This window comes from Bubalus kerabau, chromosome 6 (assembly GCF_029407905.1).
Source record: "Bubalus kerabau isolate K-KA32 ecotype Philippines breed swamp buffalo chromosome 6, PCC_UOA_SB_1v2, whole genome shotgun sequence".
NCBI classification, from domain to species: domain Eukaryota; kingdom Metazoa; phylum Chordata; class Mammalia; order Artiodactyla; family Bovidae; genus Bubalus; species Bubalus kerabau.
This window is the reverse complement of record NC_073629.1, coordinates 80,565,954-80,585,059: the sequence shown is the minus strand read 5'-3', so window position 1 is coordinate 80,585,059 and position 19,106 is coordinate 80,565,954. Positions and strand designations below refer to the sequence as shown.

The following is a 19,106-nucleotide window of genomic DNA, read 5'->3' as shown; positions in this document are numbered from 1 at the left end:
GGTGTGAATGCCCCTCTGGATTAGGGGAAACTGTGGAAGAATAACTGACTGCTTTCAGCTTTAATCCTTCTGTGATTAATTGTAATGAACAGTCTGTAACATGGTTCTTATTTTCCCAACAACTGGGAAGAGATGGGTGGTCAAAAGCCTCCATGCTGGCCCCAGATCTTACTGGAGGTAGGAAGGGGCCCTGAGGTTGCTTGACCTTTTTGCAAGCTGCTGATCCCAGGCGGATGTTGGAAGTTGCCCTTCAGAAGTGCCCTTTTATTTCCATTAAGTGGCGGGCTTTCTTTTCTGCCTGGGAATGTGGTGGTGGACTCTGGCTCCGAGCCTTTCCTCTGGAGTGAATGCACTCCAAATTAGAAAAACAGAAATGTCCTAGTTCCTTTAGCCCTCCGCTGCCTCGGCTTGTTGCTGTGACCCCTCCTGCTCCAGCTGCCCTCCCCCAGGCTCTTGGCGTGGCTGAGAGAGGCTGGGGTCAAGGCACAGTGGCCAGCACTGCTGGGAACATATTACCAGTCCGGAATTTAGTGACATCCCCCTGCACCTAGCACATCTTTTGGGGAGGTCTAAAAAACAACCTGTGAGGCACTGTAAGCAGTGATGCAACATGATTGCTTCTGGGAGACATTTAACTGCATAACATTTCTGCTTTCAGCATGGACGGGCTGTTTGAACAGGACAGTGCAGCTTTTCCAGGCTGGGTTTTGAGATGAGGAAATCCCATTGGGTTTCCTGGATGGTGCAGTGGTGAAGAATCCACCTGCCAGTGCAGCAGACGCAAGAGACAGGGGTTCAATCCCTGGGTTGGAAAGATCTCCTGGAAAAGGAAATGGCAATCTACTCGAGCATTCTTGCTGGAGAATCCCATGGACAGAGGAGCCTGGTGGGCTACAGTCCATGGGTTCACAAAGAGTTGAACATGACTGAGTGACTGAGGACGCACTCATGCAAGGATCCCATGAGGCCGGTTTTTCGTTCTGATCAGAAACCTGGCAGCAGAACAGCCTCATTTGTATAGTTAGAGGGAGGAAAGCAAGCTTTCTGTGCTTGAATACGATGCTTATTTTATTTGATCTGTTGGACTTTCTGGTTTCCTCAACAATGGAATATATTCACTTGGAATAGCCTGATAAGGAGCTGGAATACTGCTAGTCATTTAAAAGCATGTCTTTGAGGATTACTTTTAGTAAAAAATAAAACCATACCACAGCTGCTGTTCTTTCTAAGTGGAAAAATTATTAATGCTGCCACCTGTTGACAGAACTTGAGTGTGCATCAGTCCACTTGGTCAGTAATCCCTGCCTGCCTGGAATACCATATCCACGTGGGACTGTATCCTGGGCCTTTCAGGAATAAACACAGCCCCAGCCCTCAGGGATCTTGTAATTTTAATAGGCACCATGAGCCAGCATATTTAAAGAATAATGAATATCCATAGCTAGAGTAGCAAGTTCTCCTTGGGCCTGCCTAGTCTAAATCACTTAATTATGTGTTTAAAGACTTTATGTATGCACTGAAATACTTTCACATTCAGAATAACCATTCCTATTTAGATTCAGCTTTTCTCTTACAAGACTTCCAAGGGATCATGGTTTAACATTCTCTACATTTGTTAATTATTTGTTTCCTTTCAAATCCTAAATCTTAGCAATTCAAAATACTGAGTTGAATCTCATATGAAGAGTAGCTTTCTAGAAGAGAGTTTGGATGAGTGGATATCAAATGATAACTAAATGCATTCTAAAGTAAGTGCCCACATTTACCCCACCTCCCAAGTCAACATGACCATCTCATGTTCTGATACAGGGACATCTTGCTTGACAGGTTTCAGATAGTCTTCATTCTACCCCTCTGACTTCATGTTCTTTTTAAAAAATGTGTATGGATGCATAATGATGTTCTTTTAAAAATGGCTTGAAATGTTCTGGTCACGTTGCACCTCTTCTGACATTCTCTTCTGAGAATTACAAATGAATTACTTTAAGGATTTGCTCAGCCCACCTTGGAGACACTGATGTAAATCAATTCAAGGGATTCTGGAGCTACCATGCTGCCTTTTAGAATACTATTTCCTGTTTTATGGCCTGAAGCCTTTTATTTATTTATCCAATCCATTGATTTATGTATTTGGCTGCATTGGGCCTTCTAAGTTGCTGCATGTGGGATCTTTTGTTGCGACGTGCAGGCTTCTCTTTATTTGTGGTGTGGGGGCTTCAGAGCACTCCGGCTCAGTAGTTGCCCTGTGGCACGTGGGATCTAGTTCCCCGATCAGGGATCAGACCTGCATAGCCCAGAAAAACAGGCTGAGAAGGCTCAAGTTTGAAAGTGACCTAAAGGGTGATATTGGAGAGAATTGTAACCAGGCATGTTGACTGTTTTCATTGTTGCCATTGGACTAAATCTCAGGAGCTTGAATGATGGAGCCATTGTTACACAAAATGCTCAGGACCGTGTAATATTAAGGCTTCGTTTCAATGCTCCCAAAAGTATTAAGTGCATATATTTAAATTTTTCACTTATCACAGGGAAATTTAAAATTGATTTATAAAAACATCATCTTTTTCAATAGATCAAAGGATATGGAAATTTGTAAAGTATAACATTTTACTTCTTAAATGCCATTTTTCCTATAATGAAATTTTGTGTGCTTCCTGTGGGGCTTTTTGATCAACTAATACTCAAGTCATTTTTGGGGTCTGTATATACTAGCTACAGATTTTCTATGCAGTAAACATGGTTTATATATAAATTGTAAATTTATAAAACAACAAAAACAACCATGCATTCACTGCATTGGGAGGCAGATCCTTAACCACTGGACCACCAGGGAAGTCCCTGTCCTGAAGCCTTAAAGTTAGGATCTGTAGATTGAAGGATATTCATATTTTAATTATCTCGTAGAGATGAACACTGTTTCCCTACTCCCTGGAGCCTTTGTTCTTTTGGCTAACTAGAGTGACAGACAGGACCTGTGACCTGGGCTGTCAGCTGTGGCTGAGTTGAGCTCCCTGGTGCCTGGGTGGGGACCAGAATGCGGAGTGTGTGTGCTGAGCTGTAACTATGGCCAAGTGCAAAGAGCAACCAGCAACCCCCCAAAGTGTTAGAAAATCTCAGAAGAGGAATTAAATATGGGTCTGAATGTGAGAGCCCAGTAGGTTGGCACTATCCAACATGTTTTTGAAATCTGTTCCTGGTGAATCCAGCTTATTTTGTACACGATTCCATTTCCCACCAATTCCTCTAGAGGCCCTCAAAAAACTCAGAAACAGTTCTAGGGGAGTTGAGCAGACTGCCTTCTACCCTCATTAGACAAGGAAAGTTTAACCAAGATGTAAGTTTTTATTTGTTGGGGGAACTGCTCTTCTTAGAGCTGCCTCTTCTTTCCTAGGGCTTTTTTCAGCTCTACTCAAAGGATAAAGAACAATATTTTCTTGTCAGGGTAGTAACTAAACGTTGCTGGAAAATGAGGCCCCAGGGACTGTGACTGAGAATTCAGGTCTTTAAGTGATCTCTAAAATTCTGTACACACTCCTCAATTAAAATGTTGCTTACATCTTCAATATAAGGGCATGTGTGTGCGCGCTAAGTTGTGTCTGACTCTTTGCAACCCCATGGATTAGTAGCCTGCCCAGGCTCCTCTGTCCATGAGATTTTCCAAGCAAGAATACTGGAGTGGGTTGCCATTCCTACTCCAGGGGATCTTCCCAACCCAGGGACTGAACCTGTGTCTCTTGTGTCTCCTGCATTAGCAGACAAATTCTTTACTGTCTGAGCCACCAGGGAAGTCCACACTCACATGCTATGAAACCCCAGTTCAGAAAGTCGGTTTGTTTTTGAACTTAATCAAAAGAGAAGTTGCTTAATGCATTGATTTTAAAGTCATCAAGCCATTCCATAACAGAAAGAGGGCTACATATTTAGTTTACAGAGCTCAAGAGAGTCATATAATTTCATGGAATTATTTACAAATAAGGAAGACTAATTAAAGAAGTATGCCACTGTGTGCCAGGCAGTGCTACCTTCCAGGGCTAAGGCCAAGGTGTCCACACTGTACTTGGTCTTCTTAGGCAGATATGATTTGATCTTTCACTTCCTCAAATACCAGGTAGTAATAATCTGATCTAACAGAAATTATGAGAGTTGAAAAAAATATAGTTAGCAGTTTATTTAAAGGCAATATATATTTTTTCTATTTTGAAAATACTTTATCTCAGTTCCCATTGCAGAAGCACCATGAACATACTTCCAATCATCATTTCCCAGCAGGTGGGTGCCTTTATGTGAAGGGGATACTTAGCCAGAGAGTCAGTGTGGGAGGTTGGAGAGGATATAGCTGGGTGGCTATTGGCACAGGAGCCTAGCCTGCAAGATTAGAAGTACCTATTTCTCTGCTGAAGCCAGCCTGAATACTAGATGACATGAGGCCAGCAAATGAGGATGGGAAAGCAGTCTCTTTTGATGCTATCTCTCCTACTGGAAAGGCTCTTGTGCCTGGTGGGAGCATGTGTTTACCTTGGGTTAGGCTCACGATAGCCATGAACTAACTGAGACGTGCTCTGCAAGATAGGTCTGTTCTCGCCTCTGCTTGAACTTGTGCTTTCTTTGTCATGAGAACAGAGTTGAAATGTGCCCTGGGTTTGGGTCTCTCTGTTCCTGTGTCCCTTTGCAAAGAGATACCACTTAATCTCTTATGAGATTCTGTAATAAGCAACATCAAATTTAAGAAAAGAAAGTTGGGCCATTGGGTAATTTCCTTTACTGGAGAAATTAGAAAAGAAGCCCCAGGGAAAGCCTAGAATAAACTCTGTTGTGAAACTCCAGTTTTGTTTTCCCAGTCCACTGCAGAACAGTTCTTTTGCCAAATACAATAGAAACAAATTACTAGAAAAATTGAAAGGAAAAACCCACCAAATTCAAGCCCAAATTTTAGATTCAACAGCTTTAAAATTACTCTGTGGAATTCCTATAAAATTCCTAAATGTTTTTTCTCATTTCTGTACTTACTGTGACCAAGGCTTACACTTGACTGCAGACCAGATGTTGAGTTTAATAAGATATAGGTAATGGATAATTTCTCATGGAACTTGCAAAATACTGTAAGCAAGTTCATCAGGGCATAAACTTTGCAAATAATTCAAGGCCCTGTACTAAGTTGCTCATCAGTGTTAATTTTTTAGGAGCAAAAGGGTACAGAATGATCAAGACAGAAAAGTCCCATTTCTCAGAGAGTGAGTAAGCAAGGGATAGAAAATAAACATGAATACTTGGAAATTATTCATAATAATAAGTAATAGAAAAATTGAATAGAATAAGATAACGAGAGGGAAGTGGGACTTTAGTGTAAGAAGTCTCCCCGAGGAAGTTTTATTTATGCAAATATCTCAAATGATAAACAGTCATGTTCAGAGATCTGTAGGAAGAACATTCTAGGCCAAGGACAGCCAGTGCAAAGGCCCTGAGGCAGAGGTATCTTTGACACAAAAGTAGCGAGGCCTGAGGAGAGCAATACTGAATGCAAGTTGATGTGGCCAAAGTCAACTGTAGGGAAGTGTAGATAAGGAAAATGGTGTCATGGGCAGCCCAGAGATGAAGCTGTGCAAACAGGTGAGTTGGATTATAGCTGGGGAACATGCAGGAACAAGGAATCAGGAATCTCATCCATGACTTAGCTCAGACTACTGGTAATGGAATATGCAAAAGATGATGGATAAGGAACCTGGGAGGAATGGGCTTTGGAGAAAAGGGCCTGGCCTTATAGACAGGCAATAAGGAAGGCTTTGAAGGGAGCATTGGAGAGAGTTTTCTGCAGAGGTTGTTACCTGGAGCAGGGGCATAGAGACAACTTTGGGTGGGTTTTGTCATATTCAACTGAACAAACACTCTGATATCACCTTGGCATTCATACAACTTGGGGATTGTAACACAGGATGTGGCATGCTCATGTTTGAATAACTGACTTCCTATAATAGGAAAAGGAGTTTTTTGATGGTTAAGTGTTTTAGGGCCATGAAGACCCAGCTTTACAAAGTTCTCTTATTACTTCTAATGATGAAAGGATAGAGATGGGATGGTGTCCTTTTTGAAGGGATTTAAAAGTTTCTTTTCTGAATATTGCATCTTCTATTATACTTTCTTTCCTTTTCATCCATCTGGCTCTTTTACCTAACTAAGACTTAAAGGACATTTTTTTTTTAAGTGATAGTGTATACAGTCAGGTTTTAAACAATAGATCAACCTGACAAACTGTTTAGAAACAAGATACTACTGTGTAGTTCTATCCCAGCCAAACCTGGAGTGAAATTTAAAGCAGGTCAACCCCTGGAGGGGAATTGTTCAGTGGCTAAGTCATGTCCAACCCTTTGCAACCCCATGGACTGCAGCACACCAGGCTTCTCTATCCTTCACTATCTCCTGGAGTTTGCTCAAATTCATGTCCATTAAATCAATGATGTTATCAAACCATCTCATCCTCTGCCATCCCGTTCTCCTTTTGCCTTCAGTCTGAACCAGCATCAGGGTCTTTCCAATAAGTCAGCTCTTCATTTCAGGTGGCCAAAGTGTTGGAGATTCAGCATCAGTCCTTCCAGTGAATATTCAGGGTTGATTTCCTTTAGGATTGACTGGTTTGTTCTCCTTGCAGTCCAAGGGACTCTCAAGAGTCTTCTCTAGCATCACAGTTCAAGAGCATCTATTCCTTGGCACTCAGCCTTCTTTGAGAGTGGTCCAACTCTCATATCCGTACATTACTACTGGAAAAACCATAGCTTTGACTAGATGGAGCTTTGTTGGCAAAGTGATGTCTCTGTTTCTTAATACACTGTCTAGGTTTGTCATAGCTTTTATTCCAAGGAAAAAGTGTCTTTTAATTTCATGGCTGCACTCACCATTTGCAGTGATTTTGGAGCCCAAGAAAATAAAATCTGTCATTGAGGGTGAAAGAGGAGAGTAAAAAAGCTGACTTAAAACTCAACATTAAAAACACTAAGATCATGGCATCTGGTCCCATCACTTCATGACAAATAGAAGGGGAAAAGTGGATGGGGAAAATATATATATAATTTGGGATCAGCTAACTGCAAAAAAGAAAGTAATACCTGTGAGTCCAAATTTCAGTTGCAGTTTATTTCCCCACGTTTGGCAAAGTAGGATGAATTTATAAGTTTTGCAGTATCCATATGGTTTCAAAAGCATCAGTTCTTCCTGAGACTGGAATTTTGCCCATCTTACTGTTAAGGTGCAGGCTCAAATGAAGGTCTGAGTGAAAGGTTGTACTTTAATTGATTTGGATTTTAAAAATGTGTGTGTGTGTGTATGTGTATGTGTATTTAGTGGTAACCTAAAAACCAGTCCGTTCTAAAGGAGATCAGCCCTGGGATTTCTTTGGAAGGAATGATGCTAAAGCTGAAACTCCAGTACTTTGGCCACCTCATGTGAACAATTGACTCATTGGAAAAGACTCTGATGCTGGGAGGGATTGGGGGCAAGAGGAGAAGGGGACGACAGAGGATGAGATGGCTGGATGGCATCACTGACTCGATGGACATGAGTCTGAGTGAACTCTGGGAGTTGGTGATGGCCAGGGAGGCCTGGCGTGCTGCGATTCATGGGGTCGCAAAGAGTCGGACACGACTGAGTGACTGATCTGATCTGATCTGATCTGAAGAAGAATATACTCATAAGCTATTACAAGGGCTTCCCAGGTGGTGCTCGTGGTAAAGGGCCTGACAGCCAATGCAGAGGATGTAAGGGACGTGGGTTCAATCCCTGGGTCAGGAAGATCCCCTGGAGAAGGGCATGGCAACCCACTCCAGTATTCTTGCCTAGAGAATCCCGTGGACAGAGGGGCCTGGCCGACTATGGTCCATAGGGTTGCAAAGAGTTGGACACAAATGAAGTTAGTACATACACACACACACACAAGCTATTACAACTAAAAGGACACAAATATAAATTTGTCCCTTTGGTTCTTTAACAGAACAGGAAATGGAGGTGTTACGACTTGCCCAACGTCACACAGGTAGTTAAGAGCAGAGCTTACACCAGAGCTTGGACTAGTCTAGTTTTTAGTACTTTTTGCTTTTATCATGTGACTCCTTAACATTTTCTATTCCAAATGCTGAAGCTAGGTTATAAAGTAGCATATTTTCTGCTAATATTCAATTTATTGAAGTCAATATAAATTCCTGATTTTTAAAGTTCCTTTCTGGGTAGTATTTGTGCAGATTTGATTATTCTGTCTCTGAAAATAATTCCAACAGCTAATTAGAATTGGGAAGTGTCTTGCATTTGATATATTTTGTTTTGGCATTTAGGTTTTCCTCGAACATTAGTTCAGGCTGAAGCCTTGGACAGAATATGTGACCTGGATCTAGTGATCACTTTGAACATTCCATTCGAAACGCTCAAAGATCGTCTCAGCCGACGTTGGATTCACCCTCCCAGTGGAAGGGTATATAACCTGGACTTCAACCCACCTCATGTACATGTAAGAGTATACAAAGTACTTTCACACGTTGACAAGGAGGTAAAACATTTCAGTTGAAAACTGGGGGAACAATATGAATAGGCTATTCCAAAAAGAGCAAATATACATAGCCAACAAATATTTTAAAATTATCATTCACTTGTAATGAAGGAATGTAAATTAACACTTTTATTGCTGGTTAGGATCTGGGAACACGGTACTGTTATCTGTGTTAGGTGTATGAAATGTTAATCATCTTTTAGAGAAGCAACTTAACAATGTACATTAAAAATTTTAAATACATATTTCATTCAACCCACTTCTGGGACAACAGTCTATGAAAATGTAAGCACTAGCAGGTAAGGTCATGTACACAGGGAGGCTTATTTTGGTGCTGTTTTTAATGGGAAAAATAAAACTTGAAAACATTACAAACATTCATCTCTAGGGGTGGCTTAATAAATTTGGCAATAACCACATTTTGGAATATCATGTAGTCAGTAGAAAGAAAGTTGAGTTAGTACTATATTCATTGGGAAATTTCCCAGAGAAGGAAATGGCAACCCGCTCCAGTATTCTTGCCTGGAGAGTTCCATGGACAGAGGAGCCTGGTGGGCTACAGTCCATAGTGTTGCAAAGTGCTGGATGCAACTGAGTGACTAGTGCTTTACTTACTATATTCTTTGGCCTAGAGTAATATTTTCCCCTGAGTGTTGTTAAGTGACAAATGCGAACAGCAGAATGATTCCATTTTTGTAAAACCATGACCACCCTTATTTATACATATCTGTTTACATGATGATAAGTGCTCTCTAGCTTCATAAAAGTAGGGATAAAGATACAAAGGATCTATCCTGGGCTGCCAGTGTTTGGGGCTGGGACAGAGTAAGGCACAGGGTTAGAGTGAGTGGGGTCATGTGAGTAGTGAGCATGTGGATGTACAGGGATGAGAGAGAGCCAAAGGCATAGAAGATTGCCCTTTAAAAGAAGGTCACAATATAATGACTATGTGTATGCGTAAAGTTAAGTAGATGTAAAGGTATATGGTTAAAGAAACTTTTAGTAAACTCGTTTAAAGAGTTACTGTTCTTCCTGGTAAAGGCATGAATTAGTTTAGTCTGCTCATTCTTATTTGCTAATATATAGTATTACTTGTCCCTATCTAAATGTGAAAGGTGTGGCTATTGTGTCTTACTGGTTTAATGTTTATGGACTAGGATAGACTTGAATATAGTCAATAACAACTATAGAAAACTACTTCAAGGGGTTATGTATGGATGCCATCTAGTTCCTTAAGTCATCATTAGGTTCTTATAAGCCCTTTTCATTTAGGTTAAGCAGTAGTCTCCTTTTGAAGTCTTCTTTTAAAAATGTACATTATTCTGGAATTCCTTTGTAGAGTTCTTCCATTATTCCATCCCAAAAAACAAGTATGGGGGGAAAATGGATAAGGAAGAAAAGAGGGTTCTGAGTTGGCATTGGAATCTAACACAAATACATCGTATTTTGGCCCTCCTTAGACTTGCTGATGTGCAGATTCTTGTAGAAGTTGAGTTGCTTTCCGGAGCCTGCGCGCCCCCGAAAGAGCGCTGCAGTCCCAACGCTATTTCCAAAGACAGCAGTGGAAGTGCCAGTTTGGGCCAAGTCAGCCAGCTGCTGCGACCAAGCTCCCCTGGGAGAGATGCTGCTGTCCTAGCATGCTTCTGCTCTTTCTGGAAGCAGTGTTGTATTTCTGGGTGCCCTGAAGTCCTGGAAATGATTCCTGAGCTTTGCAGTAATAAGTAAAATAAAGGAGAGGAATGAGTGCTGGATCTCCTTCTCCCACCCCTCATCTCTCCTGTTCCATCAGGGTAACAGCCCTGTATTACACACATGATAATTATGTGGCTCACCCAGTAAATTCCAAGTGTAAGTTATATATATATATTGGAATTTTAGTGCATTTCAAATTTAGAGCCAATTCTAGATTATCCAGTTGAATGCCTGAGCCTTCTGCTCTATGCCTGAGTTCTGCTCTATTCTGCCTTTTGACAGATTGATTTCCTGTGACTATCTGCCTTGGTAGTCCAATAGCCATGGATATGGGAGGTGAAATTCTGAGGTGTCCATTTTGCTTTTGTATGCAGATATAGCTCCTGGGGAAGTTAAAGTACACCAAAAAATCAGATTTTCTAAAATTACAGCTTTTCAGTTGCCAGAATGTTTGTTCGTGGTTATCATGGGTATATGATTCACGCCTATTTTGTTCTAACTTTAGATGTCATTACTTGATTTGCTAAAATAACCTGAGTAAGTTTAATCTTAGAAGAACTACGTGATAGAATTTGAAAGTAGCAAAAACAGGCCTGACATACCTTCTCTTTGATGAGTGTTTTTCCTAAGGAAGCCATTTGGTTCTTTGAGACATTCATTTTCCATTTTAAGAACTCAAGCTTTAGAAAGAAGCTAGTTTTAGGAATATTTAGAGGACCAGAGTGACATTGTCTAGTGGCTGTTTTGTTGTTGGGTGAAGTGGCATGGAATTTTGAACTATGAATTAAAGGTGTCATTTATCAAGCAGTGGAATATGTTTGGAAATATCAGAAGTCTTAAAGATTTACTGTTTCATCTCTTATGAAAAAAGCTTAACGTACTTACTAATGCTGTTTGCTTTTCAACCACCTTCATCATTCTTATTGTCCCCTGGGGCTAACTCATCAGGTGGTGGGAATCAAAGGTGAATGTACAGTTTTGCCCAGGAAAGTTTTTACGTATGGAATGGCTTAAGTGTTGGCCACACTAGCTGCTTTCTCTGGTATCTGTAGGGCATTGATGACGTCACTGGTGAACCATTGGTCCAGCAGGAGGATGACAAACCTGAAGCAGTTGCTGCCAGACTAAGGCAGTACAAGGATGTGGCAAAACCCATCATCGAGTTATACAAGTGAGTGTGCTTCCGTGTTTCTGTGCCACTTGGCCAGCTGAAACGGTGTGGCTCCTCACGGGAAGGACAGTGGGTTGCAGTGGGGTGGTGTTTCTTTAAGCTTGATAAACCTGAAAGGCCAAATACCTCTCGGATGAAATCAGATGAAATGCTGGTGTGTACATGGGCAAGAATGCCTGGTATTTTTATGCTTAAACTCTTATAAGGACCGCAGCCTGATCATCTCTGTGTGATTATAAATTTGCATCTAGACATTTTCATTTTCTTAAGGGACTGAAATAATGGTTTACATTTTGATACTCCCACGTGTAAATATAAGACTTGGATAGAAGATTAGAAGGGACTTTTTGGCTTAGATATGTCTGGAGGGAGTTTAATAAAAACTAAAGGTATAAACTACAGGTTGCAAATTCAGATAACTATAGGGGCCAGGCAGGTGATGGAAATGAGTGTCAAACCTGGTGGGGGGCATGTCAAGCTGGGCAGTTGAGTGACAGTTGAACTAGACAGCTCCTCTGTTGCTCGAGCCAATTATCACCATGGAAGCACTCAGGCTAAGTGTGGCCAGTGAGCCTGTTTTTCAAAAGAAGCAGAAGTCAGGCTTTCTCTGCAGAAGAACATCCCATATTTTATCATATATTGGCAAAAAAATTAAAAAAAAAAATTCTTGGCTATGTTGCACAGTTTGTGGTATCTCATTTCCCCATCCAAGGATTGAACCTGGACCCCTGGCAGTAATAGCAGCGAGTCCTAACCACTGGACCACCAGGCAATTCCCTAAAAAAATTTTAATAGCCTGGATGCCAAACAAAGCCCATGTATGGACTGTATTCAGGACAGCAGTGTACAGCCTCTGCTGTAATCATTGTCTGATCTTGTAGCCCCCAAATAATTTAGCCAGCCTTCAGATATGAAGTTCTTGACCATTTATTAGGATACATCTTGTGTTTCATGATCTCTAACAAGGGTTTTAGAGTAGCAAGATTTGTCACTGATTTGCTTTTCAGTGTGTGTATTGAGGCAGATTTGGGGTTGTCCCTATAATGTTATCATGTTTTTAAAGGGGAGAAGAAAAGGGGGCATGACATCAAGCTTGCCAGAATTGCAGAGGATAGGGCTTTATTTAGTTGTACTGAACCAGGGGTGTTGATACATTGGTTTTGGGACTCAGTGATGTGTGACGTAGACCAGGAGATTGTGTTAGATTGTACCCAGGACCTTCATCTGTGCTGATATCATGTCAAAAGGAAACCTAAAGTGCCCTGTATGTCGGACTTTGTTTTTCAGGAGCCGAGGAGTGCTCCACCAGTTTTCGGGAACCGAGACTAACAAAATCTGGCCCTATGTTTACACGCTTTTCTCGAACAAGATCACACCTGTTCAGTCCAAAGAAGCCTACTGAGCCTGCGCAGTGGAAGAACCAGGAAGATATGGTCATTTGTTCAACTGTATGTGTAGTGTTGGTGCCATGCCCCAGTTAGCAGCTAGCTGAGATAGCTTGCAGTGTCTTTTCTAGTTTAAATGGTGAACAGACATGAAAACTAATGAATAGAATGAGTTAATGACGAGGCTCTTCTCTGCCTTTCTAAAAGAGGGGCTACCTACACGTGTTTAAAATGTCCCTGCACATGTCTCAAGTTCTTTATAAGAAAGGAAGCAACACAGGCTGGATTCCAAGCGGTGTATCACCCAAGCTGTAGTTGATTTTCCACAGCCAGGTTGTTGCCATAATAGCTTTCTCACACGTGACTGTGGTGCTCCCTGGCTCTCCCCAGCCCCTAAAGGCTGTTGAAACATAGCACCAGGAGGCCTGAGAATGCCAGGGGCTCTAGCTGCCTTTGTCCCTGCTTCTCTGGCATGTGCCCTCCTGGTGACAGTGAGATTGAAACAGTAGCTCTCAGTGATTGCTTCTCTGGCCTTGAGTGACTGTCCACAGTTCACTTTTTCCTGTTAGGAATGATGCCTTCTCTGCATCCGTGCTCCACTGAATCTCTTTTTCAGGCATCCTAGAATGAAGAACTTGCCTTCTACTACTTTATTAGACATCTGTTTTCTCCCTCCCTAGACTATTAAGTAATATTGTTCCTGCTTTTATCCCTCTCAAATTCCTGTCTGAGAGCTGAGAGCTGGGGGACGATGTTCAGTCTCCTTATGCACCAGGAGCTGAACTGCGTGGAGGGTCTACTTAAACTGTTCGTCTGACTCGCATGAGTTGTCACCGCTCCTTTCTTTTATTGTGGCAAAATAAAACCCTAAGAGTCTTCGGGGAACTCTCAAAAACTGGGAAATATTCACCTCCATAAATGTTAAAAGATTGTATCTTATGTATAGAAGTAAATAAGACCATATGGAATTACTGGACTGAAAGAATAGTTTAGCTTATAGTGAAGACAAAAAAAATATATATTTTGAAAATGCTGCTAAATATTGATGCTGACAGTGTTTTTCTCGTGTGAGTGACCCAAGCGTATTATAAATAGTTGGTAAAGGGAATGGAGCCTGTGGGGTCAAGGAAAATGCTTCACTGCCTGTGCCTAGACTCATGATGACAGCTTTATGATTATGGGATTTGATAAAATTGTAATTTTTTATTCTATTCCAAAGATGCTTTCCATAGGATGGCCATTAAGTCTAGAAATATAGATCACACTATTTTGTCATTCATTAGAATGTAGCATCAATAAACCATTTATTAAGGATTTGCCTGGTTTCCAGACTTGATGGCCACTAATGCTCGCCCTCCTCTGGGAAAGACAATGAAATTTATTCCTGTTGCCTTAAAAATACATATTCCTCTTCATGCATCGTGATTGTACCAGCGAGGGTCCTTTCCTATTCCCAGAAGTGACTTCTGTCTAACTCTTGATACTGCTGAGAAAACAAAAGCCTTTCAGCATAGGTGATGTTGGAACACATTATTTATTTTCTGAAGATGTCACAGTGAATTTCCAGTCATTCACTGACCCATGGATTCTGAATGGTAGCCATGCATCTTCTCTACAAATACTGCCCCCACTCTGCCAGTCCCTCTCGCTTTGTCCCTTCGTGTGAATGTTCCTTGGCTACCTTAGTGGAAACACAGACCAGTTTCCTCCTCATCCTCTGAATCCAAGTGAAGTAAGATTATTTACTTTCTAGGTTTATGCAGTTAAAATGCCCAGTTCAGATTTGTGAAACATCAGTGCATGATAGTGACTTTTGAAAAGAGTTGTGTTTGAATGCCAGTTGATGGGGATAGGGTAAAAACCAGACATGTAGATACAGCTCAGGTTTCCAGGGGAACCAGGCATAGAGAAAAACAAGTCTTATTTGAGGAAAATTGCACAATTTAGAGTAGTTTTGCCATGGAGACAATTTCCATAAAGTAGGAAAAGTAGAAAGTTAAGGTTATTATAGGGATCATTCAGGAGAGGAAAGTGTGTGCTTTTTTGGAAGCAGAAAAATCTTCAAAACTTTCCTCCCTTCTGTTGATGTTTAGCAGATGCTCCAATGTAATCATGGGCTTTGGAGTTTGGGGAAGAAGTATGGGAAATGGCCTAGGTGATCCCTGACTCGATACTCTGCTCCTTCATCCTTCCCTCTCTCCTCCCTTCCAGCAAAATAGACACTTAAAGCCAGTGTCAGAGCCGCTCGATGCATCTCAATAGTGTGTGCTGTTTCTGAGGTTGCCCTGCAGTAGAGGGCAGTCACCTTTGCTGGGTGAGACCATAATGAAAGCCAAACACTGTTTCCACGGGCTTTTGAAAGATGATGGCTTGTTTGATGATGTTCGATAGCCTAAAAAAAATGTTTCTGGTTTTTTTCAACAAAGTCTAGCTTTTCCTTCAATGATTTTGCACTAAAATAAATAAAATTTTCTTGAAAATATTTTGACCAAGATAAAATTAAAGGGATCTCTTTAGTTTTCCTTCTACTGCCACACGTGAGGTTCCATCAAAACTAGGCACAAAGAGTAGTTTGGATGGTTTCTAAAATTCCTACATATCCCCTCCTTCTCTGATTCTAGCCAGCTCTGCGTTCATTTTGCTTTCTCTTATCCCCACCAGCTTCCTGCTTATTGAGAACTTGAAAACACTGCTGTGTTTCATATCCTCTAACACTAAAGCAAGCATATAATAGGTACCATGTATTGAAGGCCTGCTGAGTGTCATGTGTGTACAGTTTTAGGACATTTGCAAACATCTCATTTAATCTTGCCTTTGAGACAGGCATGATCCCATGCTTATAAACAAAGCGAGGGTCGGCAGAGTAAAGCATCGTGCCCTGGCTTCTGCTCCCAACGTGCAGTGTAGACACACTTGAACGCAGGCTTCCTGGCTCTGCTCCTAGATGTTGACTACCTGCGTCCTGTCCTAAGCAACACAGGGCTCTGAGCTTGCTTGTATTTCCAAGTGGCCTCCCATCCAGAATGGCGGGGTTCACTCTGGTGACATCCACCTCTGTGTGAGAGTGTTCCTTTTCCTTTTTCCCTTTTGCTTAAGCAAAGGAAGCTGCTAGAGGAGAGTCTGAGCCCTTGATCATCCATAACTGCTCACTTATAAGTAAATTGAGGACTTCCCTAGTAAAGAATCTACCTGCTTTGTGGGAGACCTGGGTTCAATTTCTGGATTGCGAAGATTCCCTGGAGAAGGGAACGGCTACCCACTCCAGTATTCTGGCCTGGAGAATTCTATGGACTGTATAGTCCATGGGGGTCGCAAAGAGTGGGACATGACTGAGCGACTTTTACTTTTGTACATAAGTAAAATGAAATGCTGTCAAAGTAGGCCTGGCTTGGGTCCAGGCTACTCTGTGGCAGCAGCAAGCTCATGGTCCTCCTTTGTTCTCTCGGCGTCCATGGTTTTGTGTCCCTGAAGGGACCCTGATGCTTGCGCCACCCCAGCCATGGTGCTCACACACTCCCCTAGACTCCTGGGAGCCCTCCAAAAACTACTCAATACTTTGTTTCCCTGACATCAGAACAAATGACTCCCTTGCCTCTACCCCCAAACAAGGCCCCCATAGTAACTGATCTTTCCTACAGTGCTAGCTGGTGAGCAAGTGGTGATTGAGCTCCTAATCCAGAGTCATCCTAGACTTTAATGTCATCTTCCCTGTGCGACGTTGCACATTAACATGGTCCTGAAGGCCAAGTCCATGTCTTTGCCTGCCCTCTGATGTGGTGGCGCTGCTTATCACTCACAATTCTGGCAGGAATGGCTTCCCACCTCAGCTGCCTTCTCCAGGGTGACTCTCAATACCTTCCGATAGCTCAGCTCACATGAGCTCCAGCTTCATCCAGGGTGTGCTCCTCTCTTTGGTAGGGAAGGGGAAAAGGTAAGAATAGGCACAGGCAATGGAGGATTCTTGGGAAGCAGGTGATGCTGTGGCCTCTCCTGCCATTTCTAGGTTGAGTTTTTTTCTTTTCTGGCCACACCATGAAGCATGCAGAACTTACCCAACCAGGAATCAAACCTGTGCCCTCTGAAGTGGAAGTGCGGAGTCTTAACCACTGGATTGCCAGGGAAGCCCTACAGGTTGTTGACAGGATAAATTTTGATAGAAAGATGCCTATGTAAACCCATAAATAGAGTTTTTATACTTTTTAAATCACTGGAAACTGAGTTCAATATCTGATTTCGGTTATTTGTTTAAAGAAGTTTTAACTACCCGCTTGTGGTGTGTGTTGGGAGCAGGAGGGGAGGAGAAGTCTTTGCTTAAATCATAAAGACAGCAAATTTCCAAGTATGTTCAGTTATCAAAAGGGCTTGGTAGTCACTGTTTATTGGTGCTATATGCACTCCATCCATTATCTAGTTAAATCCTCAACAATTAGCCTAAGTAATAGTATTATCTCAATTATCTTGCCTCCTTGTGTTTTAAAACTGAAATGCTCGTTTACTTAACCTTTTCCTATATGGGGATTAATCAGGAAATTCAAAAAGGCTTTTTAAAATATGTTTCTCTAGTTTGAGCTCCCTATCCTCATGAATAGGTAAAACAATGTATTTGCTCCCACCTGGAATCTTTGCTTTTGGCTCTCGTGCCAAGACAGGAAATGGGCATCAGTGGGTCCTGGCGGTAGCCGCACAGTGCATATGCAGAGGACGGTGTTTCCTCTGTCCTCTGCTGGGTCACGGGGTCTCTGGAGCCATTCATATCTACCTGATGGATTTCATGTATTGCTTTTCACTTAATAGACAATATCTTTTCTTGCTGCAGTAATTTTGCCAGAAAGGCAATTCGTAAGACAGAGTCACGTCTATAGTATGAATTGCGTTCTATTTCCCTCCATCTTCAGCAACTTCCTTGTCTGATTGGTGTTTCAGAAGAGGAACCCAGTAACAGACGCCTTTTAATGTGGGAATGTGGTCTGGTCATAAGGTCCCTTTCCTTATATAACTGACCCAGTCTGGTTTGCAGATGCAACGTGTGCAAGACCCAGATGACGGGGGAACTGTGAAGCCATATTTCAACTGTGAGGAAAATTTGCTTCCTGCGTCTGTTGAGACATAATTACAGTTGCTGATAAATGCCATACCTTATCTTTCTTTTAACAAATTGCACAGTTCTTGCCAAAATAAATGTCATTATCTGTATGCTTCAGGAAATTCCCTAAATTGGTGTGTGTGAGTGAGTGTGAGAGAAAGAAATGTAGTGTGTGTTTTGGGAAGGGTAGTGTTGGATATATTCATTCCTTCTTTGGTGATAATTAGGCTATTCTAGAAAGCACAGTGTCATTCTTGAAATAAAAGATTTCCTGTTTAAACACATGTCAAAAGAGCATTGCACCTTGAAGATTCTCACTGGGGTTGAGATGTGTGTCTAATTTCATTTCATAAAACCTTTCTCTTGAGACAGAAATGTGCTAAATAAAAACAAAGTTTTGTGTTTCATTTAGAGAAGAATAAAGGGAAGAAAAATGAAAACTCAATCTTTATGTCAGCTCCAAGGTGTCAGGGCATAGAGGGCTTTCCTAGTTTTATGAGAATTTGTACTACTGATTTTTATATATTCTTGTTTTTGAGATGAGTAGATCTCGGGAAATTGTTGCATTACAATGGCATTTCACTGTGATTCCTCTCAAGCTCAAATCAGTTCTCTAACCTAATGACAACTTGCCTCTGGTTTACTCTCCTGTGAAATGTCAGCTCCATTTTCCCAGAAGTTGTGTGTTTACGATGAGTCAATGCTTTTCCTCAGTGTGAAAGTTATCAGCCCTCTTGATTTTGGTGTATGTGCTTAATTCAAAGTATCTAAACCTGTAGTCTAATCTGTACATGCTCTGTTAATTGTGTTATTGATGATTTTATCTGGCTTGAAGATCGATTCATACTTTTTAATTTGATAGAAATAAAGTTTTTTCTGCTTATAACTAGTGAATTCATTTAACATTTCTATATAGCCTTTTATACTTGGCAGTACACACCTTCACAAATGCTCTCATTTATGCCACTCTGCAACCTCCCCATTATCAACAGTGTTTTCTCCACTTTGAAGATGGGGAAAACAGAGAATATAGTGTTCCCTGGATAATATGATAGTTGGTGGCAGAGCAAGACCCCACATCCAAGATTTATGACACCCCAGTCTCATTTTCTGCTGTACTATGTTGCCTCACTTTGTTTACCTTCAAACTCCTTTATTTTCCAGCACCTTATTTTTTACCTATTTCCATGGACATTCTTTATTTTTGAAGTAACTGGATGATGTAAGTAGATCCTATCCTACAGGTAA

At 41.5% G+C, this 19,106-nt stretch overlaps 1 protein-coding gene across 7 annotated transcripts in view; it reads left to right on the top strand.

The window, feature by feature from the left end:
• AK4 (adenylate kinase 4) overlaps positions 1-18,744 on the top strand; it is a 97,188-nt gene extending 78,444 nt beyond the window's left edge. For 5 of the 7 annotated variants that reach the window (XM_055585575.1, XM_055585573.1, XM_055585579.1 and 2 more), the window contains 3 exons: positions 8,316-8,488; positions 11,272-11,390; positions 12,678-18,744. In XM_055585575.1, coding sequence (XP_055441550.1) covers positions 8,316-8,488; positions 11,272-11,390; positions 12,678-12,792 — 407 coding nt within the window. In that variant the 3' untranslated portion in view covers positions 12,793-18,744. Of the gene's footprint in view, positions 1-658; positions 1,215-8,315; positions 8,489-11,271; positions 11,391-12,677 lie in introns of those variants that run through there. The other 2 variants (XM_055585574.1, XM_055585576.1) reach the window with 2 other exon arrangements.
• The last annotated feature ends 362 nt before the right edge of the window (positions 18,745-19,106 follow it).